Below are 17,731 nucleotides of genomic sequence, written 5' to 3'. Positions count from 1 at the left end.
TCCTCCTCTCCCTCTCCCTGTCCTTCTCTTTCTTCCTCCCTCCCTCCTTCTGTCTCTCCATTTCTTTCTCTTTCTCTCTCTGTCTCTCTCTGTGTCTGTCTCTGTGTCTGTCCCTGTCTGTCTATTTGACTGTCTGCTTTTCTCTCTCTCCTTCCCTCCCTCCCTGTCTCTCCATTTTTCTCTTTCTCTCTCTGTTTCTGTCTTTCTCTCTGTCTCTCCATTTCTTTCTCTTTCTCTGTCTCTCTGTTTCTTTCATTCTGTGTGTGTGTCTCTGTCTCTGTATGTGGCTCTCTCTGTCTTTATCTCTGTGTGTCTGTCTCTGTGTGTGTCTGTCTCTCTCTCTGTCTGTGTCTCTCTCTGTGTCTGTCTCCATCTCTGTGTCTGTCTCTCTGTGTCTGTCTCATCCTTGCTTCCTTCCCTGAGTTCTCTCCACTGTCAAGATGCTTCTTAATTTCATTTGCTTCCTTCAAACCTCAGCCCACATCTTCTACAAAAAAGCCTTTCCTGAACCTTGCTGCCCCCAACAGCTAGTCTTCTCTCTGAGATTACTGTCTCTTTACACTGACTGTACATATCTTGTGTGTCTAATATTGTTTACATGTCACCTCCCCCATTAGAATGTACATTCCTTGAAGATAGGCATTCTTTTTTACCTCTCTTTGCATCTTCGGCACTGAGGTGCCTGACACATAGTCATTTCTTAATTGATTGACTGACTGGTTGATTGGTTGGTATGGGTGAAGGAGCCCTTGGACTGGGAATTAAAAGACCAGCCTTTGTCCCAGCTCTGCCACTTAGCTGTGTCACCTCAGGCACTTTCCTGCTCCGGGCCATACGAAATAATAAAATATAAAATGGGAATAATAGTATTTGCTCTCCCTATCTCAGAGGGTCATTATGATGGAAATGCCTCATCAGTCTCCAAAAGCTACTGAAATGCCATAGGAGATCGCCTACTTCAGGACATTTCTCCATCTATCTGCCTGTTTTCCTCCTTCCCTCCAATCCTCCTTTCCTCCCTCCTTCAGATTCTGCTTCCTCCTCCCCCCCCCACCCAACGCCCCCCGCTGGGTTAAAATTAGCCACATTTAGAGGAAGCTGTTTCATATGCATCAGCAAAGTCTGCATTCACAGGGAGTTTGGGGGACAAAGCTTACTGATGAGGGCAGGTGCCAGGCTCCCAGCTCCTCTCCCTTTCCATCCATCCCAAAGGGGCCGGTTCTCCCCCACTACCCTCCCTCATTGCCCTTCCTTTGGGAGCCTCAGAGCCCAGACGGTGACAAGGAGGCTGCAGTGGGGCTCAGGGGTGGGGGCAGGTAGCATTATGCTACAGATGTGTACTCTGATTCCACCCTGGCCCCCCAAGCCCACTCAAGTCAGGAGCTCTTCATGTTCCCCTTAAACGTGTCCTTTCTTCCAGTTTCCTGATTTCTGGCACTGCCATCTTCCCAATCAACCAGGGCCTAGGGTTCAGGACCTTAGAAATCACCCTGAGATACTTATTGCCTGGGTGACCTGGGGCAAGTCACTTAATTTCTTGGGGCTTCAAATTCCTCATCTGTGAAATGGGGTGTTGGACTGGATCAGAAATCATAGAGCTGGAAGACCATCAGGCCTGATTCTCTCATTTTACAGATGAGGAAAACAAGAGATTCACCCTAGGTTACAGAGATGGCAAGTACCAGAATCAAGACATCTCCCTTCAAAGGCCAGGACCAGTCAGCTGTCAGGTGCTATTGATTCTATTTCTATAATTTCCCTTAAATTCACCCATGGCAAAGAGGAGAACTGCACCAGATTAAAAGTCAGAGGGCAATGACACAGGCCCTCATTACTTCTTACCTGGACTACTCTAATAACCTAATTAGTTTCTCTGCCTCCAGGTACACTTACCTCTCTAATCCACATCCTCCACACAATAACCAAGAAATTATCCTAATTTGCTGTTCTGACTTGGTCACTCCCCTGCTCAAAAATCTTTAATGGCTCACAATGACCCCTACAAATTCCTGTTCCTGGCACTCAAGGCTTCTCACGGTCTGGCTTGATGTGAACTTTCTAGCCTTCCATGATGCTACTCACCTTCACGTGCTCTCAATCCAGCCAAATTGGATTATTTGTTGTTCCCCATTCTCTATTTCTTTGATACAGTTTTGGTGCCTGGAATGGACCCCTACCTCCTCCCTGACCCTGCCCCAACTCCTTTATGTTGCACCCTTTATCTTCTAAGCTTTTTGGGGGCAAGGGTCATGTCTTTATAATCCAGCACTGAGCACAGCACCTAGCTACAGGGGTGCGGAACCTACGACCTCGAGGTCACGTGTGGCCCTGTAGGTCCTCAAGTGTGGCCCTTTCACTGAATCCAAATTTCACAGAACAAATACCTCAGTGGCACATATCTCTGTATTTACTTCCAGGGCCAAACATGACCCTGCAAAGAGAAGGTGTTTAGTAAATGATTGTTGAATGAATACATCGATGAATCACAGCAAATTGAAAGAATGAATGAATGAAGTGAATCACTGAATGAAGTGAACAAATGAATGAGCTCAGGATGCAAAGCTGCCACACTGATAGACCACCCCCCTCTCCCCTCCCTCCCCATACCTTCTATGGTAAACCCTCTCTGAAGACCCTTCCCCTCTCTGGACTCAGTTTCTTCTTCTGATAAGTACAAACAATCATGCATAAAGGAAACCAACACAGGGACTGGTCAGATTAAATTTAGTAGAAAGAACTCTTCTTCGTGTATGTGTTACACCAGATGGTCTCTGAGGTCCCGCCCAAATCAGGCTCTAGTTCCACAATGCTTACATTGTTCCAGCACTGGGTTATTGTGAGAAAAATGTGCTTTGTAAGCCTTGTGTCAGTATCAAAATAGGTCTTATTGCTAGAATTATTATGAAATATGCCATTGTAGTCCAATCTCACTATTTTTCACATGTGGAAACTGAGGCCCAGAGAGGAGAAGGCTTTGTCAGAGTCACACAAAAAACCAGTGGCAAGGCTGAGGCTAGAACCCAGGTCTCACGACTCCCAGCCAGGGATCTTTCCCCTTCTTTCTTCCTGCTTCCCTGTATCCCTCCAGATGTGTCACCCCCACAAGCCAGATGTTGTCTGATTCCCTTTCCTTTCCAGGGCTGGTTTATTTTGGGTGTCGATGAGCCACCTCTTTCTTACTAATTTTACGCTCCACAGTATGGGCTCTAGTTAACCCTGTTGGGATGAGCTGCAAACATTTCAGAGACTTTGGGAGGTAGTGTGCCCCCTTCCCTTAACTGAAGGCCTTCCAGCATAGATCACTTGTCCAGTGTGATGTAAAGGGGACTACTGCTCAGATACAGGAAGACCTCTAAGGTCCCTTTGAATTCTGAGATTCTGGAAATCTATGAGTTTGGGTAAGGGGAGCACCCAAGGAATGTGCATCTTGGGTCCTTATCTGGGTTTTGCCATCTATGTGACCTTGGGGAAATCACTATTCCCTCTCTGGCCTTTGATGTCTCTTTCCATCACACAAAGACAGGTGTCTTAGCCATTCAGAATATATGGCATTTTCCATTTATTCTGGAATATAAAACCCCTTTTCCCCCATTCTTCAACCACCACCATGCCCCCCAACACACACATACACACACACATACACACACACACACACACACACACACACAGCTGTCTGAAAATTAAGGTAGAGGAGAGACTCAGAATTATACAATCATAAAATCCCAGGGCTCAGAGGGCCCTTAAAATATGGAATGTAGGATGTCAGAACTACAGGGAATCTTAGACATAGAACATAGAATGTCAGATCTGAGAGACAATGGCACTCCACTGAGTTCAACCCCTTCATTTAACTGGGAAACAGGCATGAAGAGGGAAAGGAACATAAATAAGGGAAAGCAAGTCAGTAGCAAACAATTTCCCTTTGTCTCAGGGCACTTCAGCAGGCTAGGGTGCTAGGGGAATTTGGAGTATTGTGGAAAGAACCCTGAGCTGCTGGGAGTCAGGAGATCTGGGTTCTGGTAGTGATTATGCCAGTGACTTGGTATGTGACCTTGGAGAGGTCCTCTTCTGTGCAGCCTTAATAGGTTGTAGAGGAGGTTGACTCTGACAGCATGTTTACATTCCCAGGTCTCTTCTAGTGCCGACATCCTGTGGCCCTGAGGTCTGCTCCAGCTCTGTTCATCTATATTCCGGGTGTTTTAGGGACCCTATTGCCTCTAAATCTCTGTGGCTTCTTTAGAATTTGAAGATTTTATGAATGAAGGGAAAGAGGAGGAAGTTGGATAAAAGGGAATAAGGACAGAACTGAGAAGATGCCAAGGAGATGGGGAAGCAAGGTGGGGAAGGGAGGAAGACCAAACTTGGCCCCCAGAAAACTCTCAGAAGGGACAGCTAGGAAGAGGGCTGTGGCCCATTTTTCTATCCCTGTTGCTCCTGGACAGAACTGTATCAAATCAGAATCTGCTTTGGGGCTACCCTTGACCTAGAAGGCCCCATTCTTCCCTCTCCCTCACCTCCATTCCTCAACGCCTATCTCAAGCCCCCACCTTGACCTCTCCCTTTTTCGAGGCCTCGAAGCCCCCAGTCAGGCTGGGCTAGATCTTTTCTCTCCCACCCATCTTCTCCCCAGCAGAGCCAGGCATTCTGTCAGGCATTGGAGACTCGGGCCAGATCAAGTCACCGACTGACTCCCTAGCATCTCTGTCCTTCCTCTGGACTCAGTGACCTGGGTCAATTCCCTCTTTACAGAGTACAAGGAAGTTGTGTGAGGGTTGGGGGTAGGGGGATACCTACCACTTTGGGGAGCACAGCAGAGATGGCTTCTTTGATGACATCGTGAAGACTAGAGACATCAATGACAGAGCCCAAACTCAGCAGGGCTTCCTAAAAGAGAACAGAGGACAAGAAGCATCACCACAGGGACAGCGCTAGAAGCAGAGTACTAAGGAACCTTTAAATCCGAGCTTCTCAGAACCAGCTCTAGAGCCTAAGAAGGTATCTTGTCTGATTACCCCCTAATCCCCCCCCCCAAAAAAAAACCCAAGGCCTGCTTTCTGTGGACTCTCCTATGGCAGGTCAGCCAGCCTTTTCACACTTTCAAGGCCGAGAAATTTGCTCTTCCCAGGACTGTGACCATTCCACTGAGGAACAGCTCTCATGCTTAGGAAGCTTTGTCTTGCACTGAGCTGAAATCTGGCTCCCTGGGACTTCTTACCGCTCTTAGCTCTACCCTCTGGGGCCAAGTAGATCAAGTCTAATGAGCCCTCCATATCTGCATGGAGAATCCACTTCCCCCCATCTGTAAGTCTCCTAAACATCAGGCTAAACCTCCCCCATCCCTTTAACTGCAGGACATAGTTTCCAGGAAACCTCCCGTCTTGATCACCCTCCTCTGGACACAGTCCAGCTTCTCAGTGCCTTTTCTAAAACCTCCCAGAACCAGAGGCAAAGCTCCAGGTGTGTTCTGACAAGGGCAGAGGACCCCAGGACTATTGCTTCCCTCATTCTGCAGCCTATGTCTCTTTTAATGTAGCCAAAAATTGAATTCAGGGTTTTTTTGACCACCAAGTCAGGCTGGTGACAGATATTGAGCCTGTGGTCAGCAAGTACAGAAAGAAGGACTGCAGTAAATAATCCATGTCTCCCCACCATCACGAAATCATTGATGGTTGATAGATTCTTCATTCATTCGTGGTCACCCCTCACATGTTGTCCTGGATAATCCCAAAGAATATCATTTTTTAAAAACATACTTAATTCATTCCCCCCCCAAAAAACAAAGATTTGGCTTTGGTAGGAAGCCTAGAATTTCCCCCCGATTGGTTTCCTTCCTTGGCTGTGAGCCCCCAACAAGCCTGGGATTCACCCCATTCCAGCAGTGTTTAGAACCAGAGGAAGGGTAACATTTACCAGATTTATGTGTCTTTGTGTGTTTCTAATAATAAAGGGGGAGGAAATAAACATTAATATGGCTCCTGCTAGGCACTGTGCTAAGTGTTTTATGAATATTTTCTCATTTGATCCTCACAACAACCCTGGGAGGTATAAGGTATTATTAGCATCATTTACACAGGAGGACGCTGAGGCAAAGATCAAGTGACTCATCCTAGGTCACACAGCTAGTAAAAATCTGAGATCACATTTGAACTCTGGTCTTCCTTATTCCAAGTCCAGGGTTCTATCCCCTATCCCCCTCCTAGGTGCTTCCTATATGTGGGCTTCTCTAGGAATGTGGTCCAGGGAGGTTCAAATCCAACATTCTCTGTTCTCTACTCCAGTCTCCCATCACGATGGTCCAGACTGGGTCCCGAGAATTTTAGTTAAGTCTTAAGATATAAAGTTTAGGGAACAATTTTCTAGGAAAAGAAAGTCTTCTTCCATCTTCGTGTCTAATATTCAACCCCTGACAGGTGATCTCTGAATCTGACTACCTTTTTTTTCATCCATGAAGAAACCATTGGAAACCAACTCTTGGTGGGGAGGGAGGATGGGGTATGTGGTGACAGGGAGGAGACAAGAAAGCATGAAATCAGGGCTGGATCAGGTCCTAAGATATGGTGAGGGAAGACCATTAGATAAAAGGGCGTATGTTTAACCTGAAGAAGTCTCAAGGGAGATATGATAGCTTTTTTCAAGTACTTCAAAGGCTATCAAATGGAAGATAGATTAGTCTGGGTCTGCTCAGTCCCAGAGGGCAGAACCAGGACCATAGGGGAGAATCTGCAGAGGCAAATTAGACGGTAAGAGGAAAAACAATGAGGGGTGTCCCCAAGGGAGGCATACTGCCTCCAGAGCTGGCAGGTTCTCCTTTAGCAAAAGCTGACCACTTGGATGTGGTGTGGGGGGGGTGGGGCTAGACGGCCGCTGAGCTCCCTTCCAACACTGAAATTCTATGATTTTGTAATACCCTCTTCCTTCTGCCATCACAGAGTCACAGAATTTCAGTGTTGGAAGGGAGCTCAGAGACCTCTATCTAGTAACTATTATGTGCCCAACAAGTTATCAGCGAGCCTCTACTTGAATACTAAATGACAGGGAACTCACAACTTCACAAAATTACCCATTCCATTTTTAAACAACTCTAACCATTATGAAGGATTTTTTGATATCAAATTAAAAATCAGCCTCCATACAATGACCTCTCCTTACCCACTCACCCCAAACCTGCCTTCTGGAGACAAACTAATCTAATCTAATGAGGGCTCAAGGGCTACAGGTCTGAACCCCAGAAGCCAAGCTGGCATGGGGACCAGGAAAATCTAAGAGGTGTAGGAATCTTAAAATGGGGCCCATGGGAGTTTATAGAGCAGTGAAAGTTCTGGGTCTAAAGAAGAGAAGTTAATGATCTAGGAAGCTGAGTGTAGATAAGTAAGACCATATGTTGAGGGCAACCTGCAAATACCTGGTCCTCAGTTCACAAAGCAGCATCTTCAAATACTCAAGCATGGGATGGAGTAGGACCAGCTACACAACAATTCAAGGGAAAAACTCTCAGGGGTCTTAAGGGACCACAACCTCAATAAGCCAAGAGTCTAATCTCACTTCTAAAAACAAAAAGGTAACCTTGGCTTTCATTCATAGACGCACAGTATACAGAACATAGACTGTCTTTTTCTCTGATCAGACCACATCTGGTGTGATCTGACACTTCCTTCAGTTCTGGGTCCACACTTTAAGAGGGACCCTGAGGAGTTTAAAAGTCTCCATCACTTCACTAAGTAATCAGGCCCCAAAGTACAAGGACTACAATAATGTAAAGAAAATCAATATTAAAACCAGAACTCTGCATTTCAATGACCAATCTTCATTGTGAAGAACCATGGTAAAAGGGACTCCCTCCTCTCAACAGAAAGGTGGTACACCATAAGTGCAGAATGAGGCTCACAGTGTCAGATAAAGCCTATGCCTTGCTGTGTGTGCCTAACAGGGGGGACTCTATGTGGGGGAGAAGGTATGTATTGAGAAGTGACAAGAAAATATTTTAAAGTATCAATACACCATTTTTAGACTGTCCAGAAGAAGGTATCTAGCTAGGTCAAAGAGTATGGCCCAGACTTATAAGAGGCATTGGTAGCTGAGCCTAGAACCTTTCTTGGGAGAACTAAGGAACAGAGTTTCTCAATTCATCTTCCCCCTTGAGACAAGCTTAATATAAAGGCTTGTAATACCTAACTCAGGGCAGCTAGGTAGAGTGCCAGCCCTGGGGGTCAGAAAGACCTGTGTTCAAATCCAGCCCCAGACACTTACTAGTTGTGCATCCTGGGCAGGTCACTTAAGCCTGTTTGCCTCAGTTTCCTCATCTATAAAATGAGTTGGAGAAGGAAATGGCAAACCACTCCAGTATCATTGCCAAGAAAACACCAAATGGGTTCATGAAGGGTCGGACACAATTAATTGATTAAAAAAAAAAACCTAACTCACAGAATTCTTGTGAGGAATGAGTGTTTTGAAAACCTTCCAGAAATGAAGTTATTATTATGAGGCATTACTAATTCCCCATTTTGCAGATGGGGACCCTGAGGCCCACAGAGGAAGTGATTTGGCCAAAGTGATACGACAAATAGGTGGCAGCTCTGGGATTAGAACTCAAGTCTTCTGACTCCAAGTTCTTTTTTGTTAGTTAGTAAAGAAAAAAAAAAATACAACCCTTTATTGAAACATCTAGAATTAACCCTAGAGGGACCAGGCAAATCAATTGTGTCAAATGCCACAAGAATTTTCTAAATAAATTTTTATAACTTACTATAATTTCCTCTATATGTGCAAATGAACTTTATTTATTGGGAGGGATGCAATTGGGGTTACATGACTTGCCCAGGGATACATGGCTAGTAAATATCTAAAGCTGGATTTGAACTCAGGTACTCCTGACTCCAGGGCCAGCACTCTATCTGCTGCACCATTCAGCTGCCCCAAAATATGCTTTAAATACAAATAATTACAAGCAGATATTAAAGTTCTACTTTGAAATAAAAATGTTCATCCTGCTATCTCTAGTATGTGCAAATACACTGTGTCAATTGAGGCAGCTTGGACCCGCAAGGTATTCTTAAATTAAGGACCTTCAAGAATCATTAAAATATGTAGTAATTAAGTATATAATTCTTACAGAAAAAAGTCATAAAAGAAAGAAATGCCCCACGTATATTTTGGTAAGAGTCTCTTTCATTTAATTATATTCCCAGTGCTCTTTCAACTACACTTCAAATCCTCCTTAATCTATGGGAAGTCTCCTTTTGAACCTCCAACTGGACAGGAAAGGGATGAAATGAAGCAAAAGCAGTCACTTCTGAATTCACCCCACCTATCTGGGCAAGATTCTAAACAACCCTATCTCTTCTCTCTCTGAGGCCACTTTATACACAAAAAGGCTGGCAAGATGCCAGGGAATAATGATAATCATAATAGCTAGCATTCATATAGGGCCTACTATGTGCTTGGCACTGTGCTAAGCACTTTACAAATATTACCTCATTTGATCCTCACAACAAGCCTGTGAAGTATGTGCCATTATTACTCTCATTTTATAGCTGAGGAAACTGAAATAAAACAGAGATTAAATGACTTGCCCAGGGTCACACAGCTAGGAAACGTCTAAGACTGGATTTGAATTCAGGTCTTCCTGACTACAGGCCCAGTACTCTGTCTACTGCCAATTCTACAATATAATGTAATTAATATAATAATATAGTACAACTAGGAAAGGAAAAGAATGAGAATCTAAACTTTCACGCTCCCAATATTAAACAGGAGGCCCTGAATAAATGTTTGATAAATGAATGAATGTGTTTTTCCACAAGAGAAGGCATACCATTTCTTTTAGGTACTGAGGAAAGTGGAGTGAACACTACATGGGAAAAAAGTTTGAAGAAGCAGGGACTGTTTAGCTTAGAGAAAATCGGACTTGAAGTTGGGGGGGGCAAGGTGGAGAGGGACATGAGAGCCGCCTTCACATATCTGGAAGAAGGATTAGACCTTTTTTGTTTGACTCCAAAGGACAGAATTAGAAACAATGGGAGGAAATTACAGGGAGGCAGAATTCAATATAAGAAAAAGCTTTCTAAGGAAGAGCTCTGCCACAATGGAAATAGATAGATAGATGGATAGACAGATAGATAGATAGACAGATAGGCAGGTAGATAGACAGACCAGTAGATAGATAGATGATATAGAGACAGACAGATGGACAGATAGATGATAGACAGAGATGATGAAATATAGGCAGACAGATAAAAAGGATATAGAGACTGATGGACTAATAGACATAGATAGAGATGACAGACAGATAAAAAGGATATAGAGACTGATGGACTAATAGACATAGATAGAGATGACAGACAGATAGAGCATCTATTCAATGCTTACTATGTGGTGATAGGAACTGTGTTAAATCCTGGAGATACAAATACAAACAAGTAGATTGTTTCCTGCCCTCAAAGAGCTTACATTCTAATGTGAAAAAACAACACATAAAGAGATGCTGAAATGCTGGGGGAAGGGAAGGGTATCCATGCAGGGGCATGGTGAGGAGACTGTGGAAAGTAGCCTGGAGGCCTTGGCCCTTGTAATCCAAGGCCAAAAGTTCATGTATTAGAGCCAGAAGAGCCTGGGGTGGTAGTCAAGTTCTCCAGTGGAGAAGAAATTGTTAGGGCATAGGGTAGGTTCCTAGTCACTGAAAATGTCCAGGTAAAAACTGGTTGACCATTCATCACCATAACACAGTAATATAATATAGAGGGAGTTTTTACACTGGCAGGGAGGTGGGGCTGTGATTCTTGGGTTCTATGTATGCCCACTGGGTTGCTAGGAAGCCCAGCACTGAGAACAGAAATAAGGATTCAAGGTTCCCAGGATGTCAAATGTGACAGAGGTGAAAGGGGGAATGGAGGATGGGGAATATTTGAATGATGGAGAGAAGAACAAGAGAGAGTTGCAGGGTAGGAAAAAAAACATTAAAAATCTGGCCTTAGGCTTAGGGCTTTGAAGAACCATCTTTTCAAATATGGGTCTAGCCTCCCTGAACCTCAGTTTCCCCATTTATAAAAATGAAAGGGCTATACTAAACAATCTATGAGGTTCTATGGCATTCTATGTTCTATGTTTTAATGACCCTTCCACTAATAACATTCTGGTTTAATTTAAGCAAGCCCCCTTACAGCTTTCTCTTTCCTAAGGTTGCCCCCAGCTCTCATACTCTGTATTCCCAGATCCAACTCTTGTTTTTCCACACTTCATCTGTTCTACAAGTGATTTTCCTAATGCACAAGCCTAACCATGTCACTCCCCTATTAAAGAATCTTCACTGGTTGTATAGAGCCTTGGGTATGGAGCCCGAGGTCCCGAATTCAGATGTCAGTTCTGCTACTTATCACTGCGATCAAGGACAAGCCCTCTAACCTCCCTGGGCCTCAGATTCCCCACCTGAAAAATGAGGAGGTTGGACTAGATGACCCCTGAGGTCCCTTCCAGCTCTAAATCTATGATGCTGTGATGATATTATTGTATCCGAGCTCTTCCAAGACCAATTCCATATTACCTTCCTTGCATATCTTCCATATTCTAGACCAGTGAGACTTCCTTGCTGTTTTCCAATCTCATACTGTCTTCTCCCACTCTGTGCTCACACCCCTCACACCTGGAATGCTTTCCTTCCTCAGTGGGATACGGAGGAAGGACACTGACTCAGGAGTCAAGTACCTGTGCACATATGCCTCAACGTGCTTTATAAATGACCAGTGACTCAGTTTCCTAATCTGTAAAATAAAGGGGTTTGGCAATGATCTTTGGGGTCCCTTCCAACCCTAAAGCTATTTGATTCTCTCCATCCACTTAAAGGTTTGTCTTCCTTTGAAGTTCAGCTCAGATCAGAACTGTCTTAAACTTTGCTAATTTACGATGTCCCTATAAATGACAGAAATGATTAGCTATGAATATGCCAACTTCTATGGTTTTTTTAATAGCCCTCAATTATTTTAAAAGGGAAGACTGAATGCTGGAGGAAGAGTAAGGTTGTACTGATTACAATGATTGAAAAATAAGAGAAAGGTATTTTATAACACTTAAATAAGCCATTAATTGTTCCAATATTAATTAGTAACTTCTGTACTGTTATTTACAACAGTGCTTCATTGCATTATATTGCTCAGGATGTAATTCCAACTTGTAAAGTAAATTAAGATTTGTATTATAAAATATCCCATATAAAACCATTCTCAGAACAAGTGAGAAAAATCCCAAAGCTCAGTTCAGGTGCTGCCAGATCCTAGAAGTCTTCTCTGATCCCTCCCAGCTTTCTCTGTCTTCCCATTTCTTACACTTTTGCTTGCATCTCTCCTTTGCCCCTAAAACAATTTATCATACTTATGCATATATACAGTGCAAGAGAAATAACAGGACAGGGAATCAGGAAAGACCTGGGTTTGAATCCCAACAATGACTCTATTTTTATGACCCTGAGTAAATCATTTAACCTTTCTAAGCCTCAGGGTCCTTATCTGTAAAATAGAGCAAGTACTTGCAGAAAGGCAAAGTGATATAGTCAAAGGAACACTAGAGTTGACATCAGGAGAGACCTGAGTTTGAATCCCACTTCTGACACTTAATCAGTTGTGTGATCTTGGGCAAATCACTTGCTTTCTCCTCATCTGTAAATTACAATGGGCATAATAATATGCACCTCAAAAGGTTGTTGTGGAGAAAGTGCTCTGTAAACCTTAAAGCACTATCAAAATGTGAACTCTTATGATCTGTTACATAATATCAGAGTTGTGGGGGGGGGAGCAGTTAGGTGGCACAGTGGATAGTCTGGAGTCAGGAGGACCTGAGTTCAAATCTAGCCTCAGACACTTGACACTTACTAGCTGTGTGACCCTGGGCAGGTCACTTAACCCCGATTGCCTTGCAAATATATATATATCAGAGTTGGAGGAGTCCCTGGAGGTCATCTGGTCCAACCCACATCTGAGTAGGAATCTCCTCTATGCCATCCCTAACAAGCAGTCATTGGCCTTTCCTTAAAGAAAGTATATACCCACTACCTCCCAAGGCAGTTCATTCTTTTTCTGACTACCTTACTTTTTAAATGGTTTTTCCTACATCAAGGCTAAATTTGTTTCCTGGTAACTTAAGGTCATAGATTTCAAGCTAGAAGGGATCTCAGAGACCATCTAGCCCAACTCATTCATTTTGCAATGAGGAAACTGAGGCCCAGATAGGAAAAGGGCCAAACAGAAGAAGTTCAATTCCTCAGCAAGGTGACAGCTCTTCAAGCATTTCAAGACAGTTACCATGTACCTCTGTAAGCCTTCTGTTCTCCAAACCAGACATCCCCAGTTCCTCCAACCAATTCTCACATGGTGTGGATGAAGTTAGGGACAACTAGGTGGTGCAGTGGATAAAGGGTCCAGGCTGGAGTCAAGAAAACTCATCTTTCTGAGTTCAAATCCAGCCTCAGACTCTTACTAGCTATCTGACCCTGAGCAAGTCACTTAACACTGTTTGCATCAGTTTCCTTATCTGTAAAAATAAGCTGGAGAATGAAATGGCAAATCACTCCAGTATCTTTGCCAAGAAAACCCCAAATGGGGGCACAAAGAGTGACACATATGACTGAAAAAAGACTGAACAATAACATGGATGAAGTTAAAAGTTACTGGAGAAGAGAGGGAACAGAGACCAAGTAAGAAAAATAGGCTTTCAAGAAGAAGCTGAGGGGGGAGAGGAGGGAGGGAAAGATAGAATTTGGAGCTCAAAGCTTAAAAAAAAGTCAAATGCTAAAAATTGTTTTTTCATGTAATTGAGGGAAAGTAAAATATTATTTTAAAAAAAGAAGGGGCTGAGGATTCAACGTAGAGAAAGGGGCAAGGGGAGGGGGAGGGGCCCTATAATCTCCTTCAGCCTCAGGTGGAGGCATGGTTCCTGGGGCTCACAGGTGTAATGAAAAGATGACTGGACTTTAGACTAACCTGGGATTTAATTCAAATCAGTCAGTCAAGTATTTATTAAGCACCTACTATGTGGTAGGCACTATACTAAGCACCAGAGATACAAAAAAAGACAAAAGATAGGCATTGTCTTTGAGAAGCTCACATCCTGAAATGAGAAACAACATACAAATAACTATGGACAAACAAGCTGTCCTGTTCCTCTGTGTAAGGAAGGAGGGAAGGGAATAGAGGGAGGAGGAAGAGAAACATAGTTTGGTTGAAGGATCACACATCTGGAGCAGACTTCTCACAAAGAGCAGTGGCCTGAGTTTTGCATCCTTGGGCAGGGGTGGTGTTGGGCTGGGTTGGTCTGATGTGGACCCATGGAAGAAGGAGGAGAAAGACTTTAGTTTCCTCCCTACCCCAAAATGAGGAAATTAGTCTCCAATCCTCTCCTGTCTTCTGTCTCACACTGCCTTTCAATCTTGGCCCAGCTGCCTCTTCTCCCCAGAGCTTCACATGGGCACCCCTAACCAGCCAAGGTGTTGAAGGGTTGTCATTTCCAAGGATTTTAGCCTCCTCGGGACAAATATTCCAACATATAGTAATGAGTCCACAGGACCCTGGCCATAGGTAGACAGTACAGCTCCAGGTCACATAGATCAAGGCAGAGGCAGTTTCTAATGTCCTGAAAACATTTGACTTGTGTTAAAATGATCTCTATATTTCATTCCCCCAGCAAACAGTGCAGTCCATGAGACAGGGGCCGGCTCTTATCTCTATAGGTTTAAACTCCATTACATCTAAACTTTGCCACACATCCCAGGACTGAGCCTGAGGTTCTACACCTAACAGGTGCCTAACAATCAATGCCAGGTGTTCTACATAAGAGAGCAAGCATAGTAGAGTGCCTAGGAGGAAGGACACTCAAGTTGTAGTCTCAACCCTGCTACTGACTCATTGCATCATTCTGGGTCAGAACTTTTCTCCATTCTGGGTCTCTGTTTTCTAATCAGAACAATTGGGGAGAGGGAAGAGAATAAGCAGTTAGATAGTGTCTGCTATGTGCCAGGCACTGTGATAAGCACTTTTTACAAAAGAAGAGTTCAGCTGAATAATCTCTAAAGTCTATTCCAGATCTAATACCCTAGAAAAATGGTGAAAGAATACTGGATATGGAGACAGGAAGCTCTGGGTTCAAATCCTGACTCAAAACTCTGTAAATGGCACTGCTCATTTTGCAAAAAGAGAAGACATTGAGACCAGGAAAGTCCCCCCATGATATTTGAGTTAGGTTGGTGGGAGATTAAAGAGAATGAGAAGAGGACCAGGCTGGTAATCTGGAGGCTTGAATTCTAGACATCTGCTCAATGTGTGATCTGGGTCCTTCATCTCTCTGAGGCTCAGTTTTCTCACCTGTAAAATGAGTTGACAAATTCTGCCCTATATTACTCACAGGCCTGATGCATGGGCCAGATAGAGCTTGATAGATCCCAGGACTATGGAGCCCTCTATTTCTACCCAGACTGAGCCCTGAGCCTAGTAGATTGAGCCTTGAACACAGATTGAGCTCTGTTCCCCTCCCCAGTATTAGTCTTAACCTTGGCTGTCGACTGTCCCCTGACCCTAGGCTGAGCTGTGATTCCTGAACCAGACTGAGCTGTGACCCTTGGTTGAACTTTAGTGCTAACCCCAACCTGAGCTCCTGAACCAGGCCTCAGACTGAGCCCTGACCCTGGCCCTAGACTGAGCCCCAGCCCTAGCTCCAAACTGAACTTTGAATGCTTTACTGAGCCCCAAACACTTGACTCCAGATTCATGCAGACTGAGCTCTGCCCAAAGACAGCACCCTCATAATATTCAATCAAGCCAGACCTAGGCTGGGTCTGACACTCTCCATGGTGCTGATGTGACCATTAGCACCAATCATTAGGATTAAAGACTCAGAGGCATGACAAAGAAATACTTGACTCCAAGTACTAAGGGTAAGATGAGGTCAATTGAGGTTTACAGACAAGGCTAAGAGGGAGGAGAGGACACTGGTAGGCAAGGATGATTCAAGCTGGACCTTAAAGACTGGGGAGGATTTAAAGAAAAGGAGAGTAAGGGCTTTCTAATAAGTGAGAATAATGCAAGTGAAGGCTTGACTGGATGTGTGGGAGGGTGAAGCGTCTAGCCCAGCTGGAGCTGAGGCAGCGCATAGAGGAACAGGGGGAGGTGAGTCTGGAAAGACCTGACAGTGGAGAGCCTCAAGAGCTAGGCTGAGGATTTTGGACTCTGTCCTATGGGTTGTGGGAAGCCACAACAAATTCCAATGTAGGCAAGAGATGGGGTCAAAGCTGGCTTGTAGGAAGGCAACTCTGGCACATTTCCAGAATGGAGAAAGGGAGAGTGGAGTAGGTCAGTTAGGAGATTGTAACAGTTGTTCTAATAGGAAGGCACGGGGCCTGGATTTGGGCCATGGGGCAGGAGAGAAGAGGCGGATGCAGAAACACAGAGGGAGAAATAAGGACAGGCCAGGACAGGAACTGGGCCTGTTGGGGCTTGTGGCATGAGAGAATTTCAAGGAATCAGAAGATCCTCAATGTCAAAATCGGGGAATGAGAAGGCTAGTGGAAAAGGCATCAGGAAGAGAGGCAAGCTTTAAGGGAGAAAATAAGCTCAGTCTGGAGTGAGGTTTATGTGGGGCTAGCAAGACACCCAGTAGGAAATTCAAGCAGGGAGTGGGAGTTGATGAAGGTTAGAGGATCTCAAATCTTCATTTATTCAGAGTTCTCAGCCATTCCTAATAATGACTGACACATACAGAACTTTAAGTTTTTCAAACTTTGCCAAGAGAAATGAGCTTATATTTGTAAAAGCATGTAGCACAGTGCCTGACACATAGTAGGTGCTGTGTAAATGCTTATTCCCTTTCTCCCTCAAAGCACTTTACATATTATCTTATTTGGGCCTTACAACAACCCTGTGATGTAGGTGGTACAGATATTGTTACCCGAATTTTATAAATGAAGAAACTGAAGCTCTGAGTGGTTAAGTGACTTGCCCAGGGTCACACAGCTGGTAGAGGTTACAGGTGAGATTCAAAGCCCAGTCTCCTGACTCTAAGCCCAATGTTCTTTCTACCACACCATATTTCCCTCTGTTGAGAATCTCTCATAGACTGAATTTGACCTTATACTTTTCTAATGTTTTTTTTTCTCATCAACTGACCCATGCATCAGACCTATGAGTAATATAGAGCGGAATTTGTCAACTCATTTTACAGGTGAGAAAACTGAGCCTCAGAGAGAGGAAGAAACTGGCCCAAGATCACACATTGAGCGGGTGTCTAGAATTCAAGCCTCCAGATTACTAGCCTGGTCTTCTTCCCACTCTCTTTAATCTCCCACCAGCCTAACTCAAATGTCATGGGGGAACTTTCCAGGTCTCAATGTCTTCTCTTTCTGCAAAATGAGCAGATGCCATTTACAGTGTTTTGAGTCAGGATTTGAACCCAGAGCTTCCTGTCTCCACGTCCAGTATTCTCTCACCTTCTTTCTAGGCTACTAGATCTAGAATAGACATTAGAGGTCATTCAGCCAAGCTCCCCTTTTGTAAAAAGTGCTTCTGCTCCTCTCTCTGTGCTGTTCTGAGCAGCAGTCTAGTGGCCAGCACAAGCATCTTCCTGGCTCAGAAGCTACTGACTGAACTCTCATTTAGAGCTGCAAGAAGTTTATTAAATCAAATCCAGCAGCTTATAACAGATGAAAATGGTGCTGGCACGTCTTTCACGTAAAGCTATTAAACACTCAATCTGTGATAAA

General features: G+C 44.1%; 1 protein-coding gene across 2 annotated transcripts in view; it reads right to left on the bottom strand.

Moving 5' to 3' along the window:
• Positions 1-17,731, bottom strand: part of PDE2A (phosphodiesterase 2A) — a 117,632-nt gene that overhangs the window by 59,933 nt on the left and 39,968 nt on the right. For both annotated transcript variants that reach the window (XM_027848274.1, XM_027848275.1), the window contains exon 2: positions 4,795-4,884. In XM_027848274.1, the coding sequence (XP_027704075.1) occupies positions 4,795-4,884 (90 nt within the window). The remainder of the gene's footprint in view (positions 1-4,794; positions 4,885-17,731) is intronic.

Source organism: Vombatus ursinus, unplaced genomic scaffold (assembly GCF_900497805.2).
Source record: "Vombatus ursinus unplaced genomic scaffold, bare-nosed wombat genome assembly UNPS02005659.1, whole genome shotgun sequence".
NCBI lineage: Eukaryota > Metazoa > Chordata > Mammalia > Diprotodontia > Vombatidae > Vombatus > Vombatus ursinus.
This window is presented reverse-complemented; position numbering and strand designations above follow the sequence as displayed.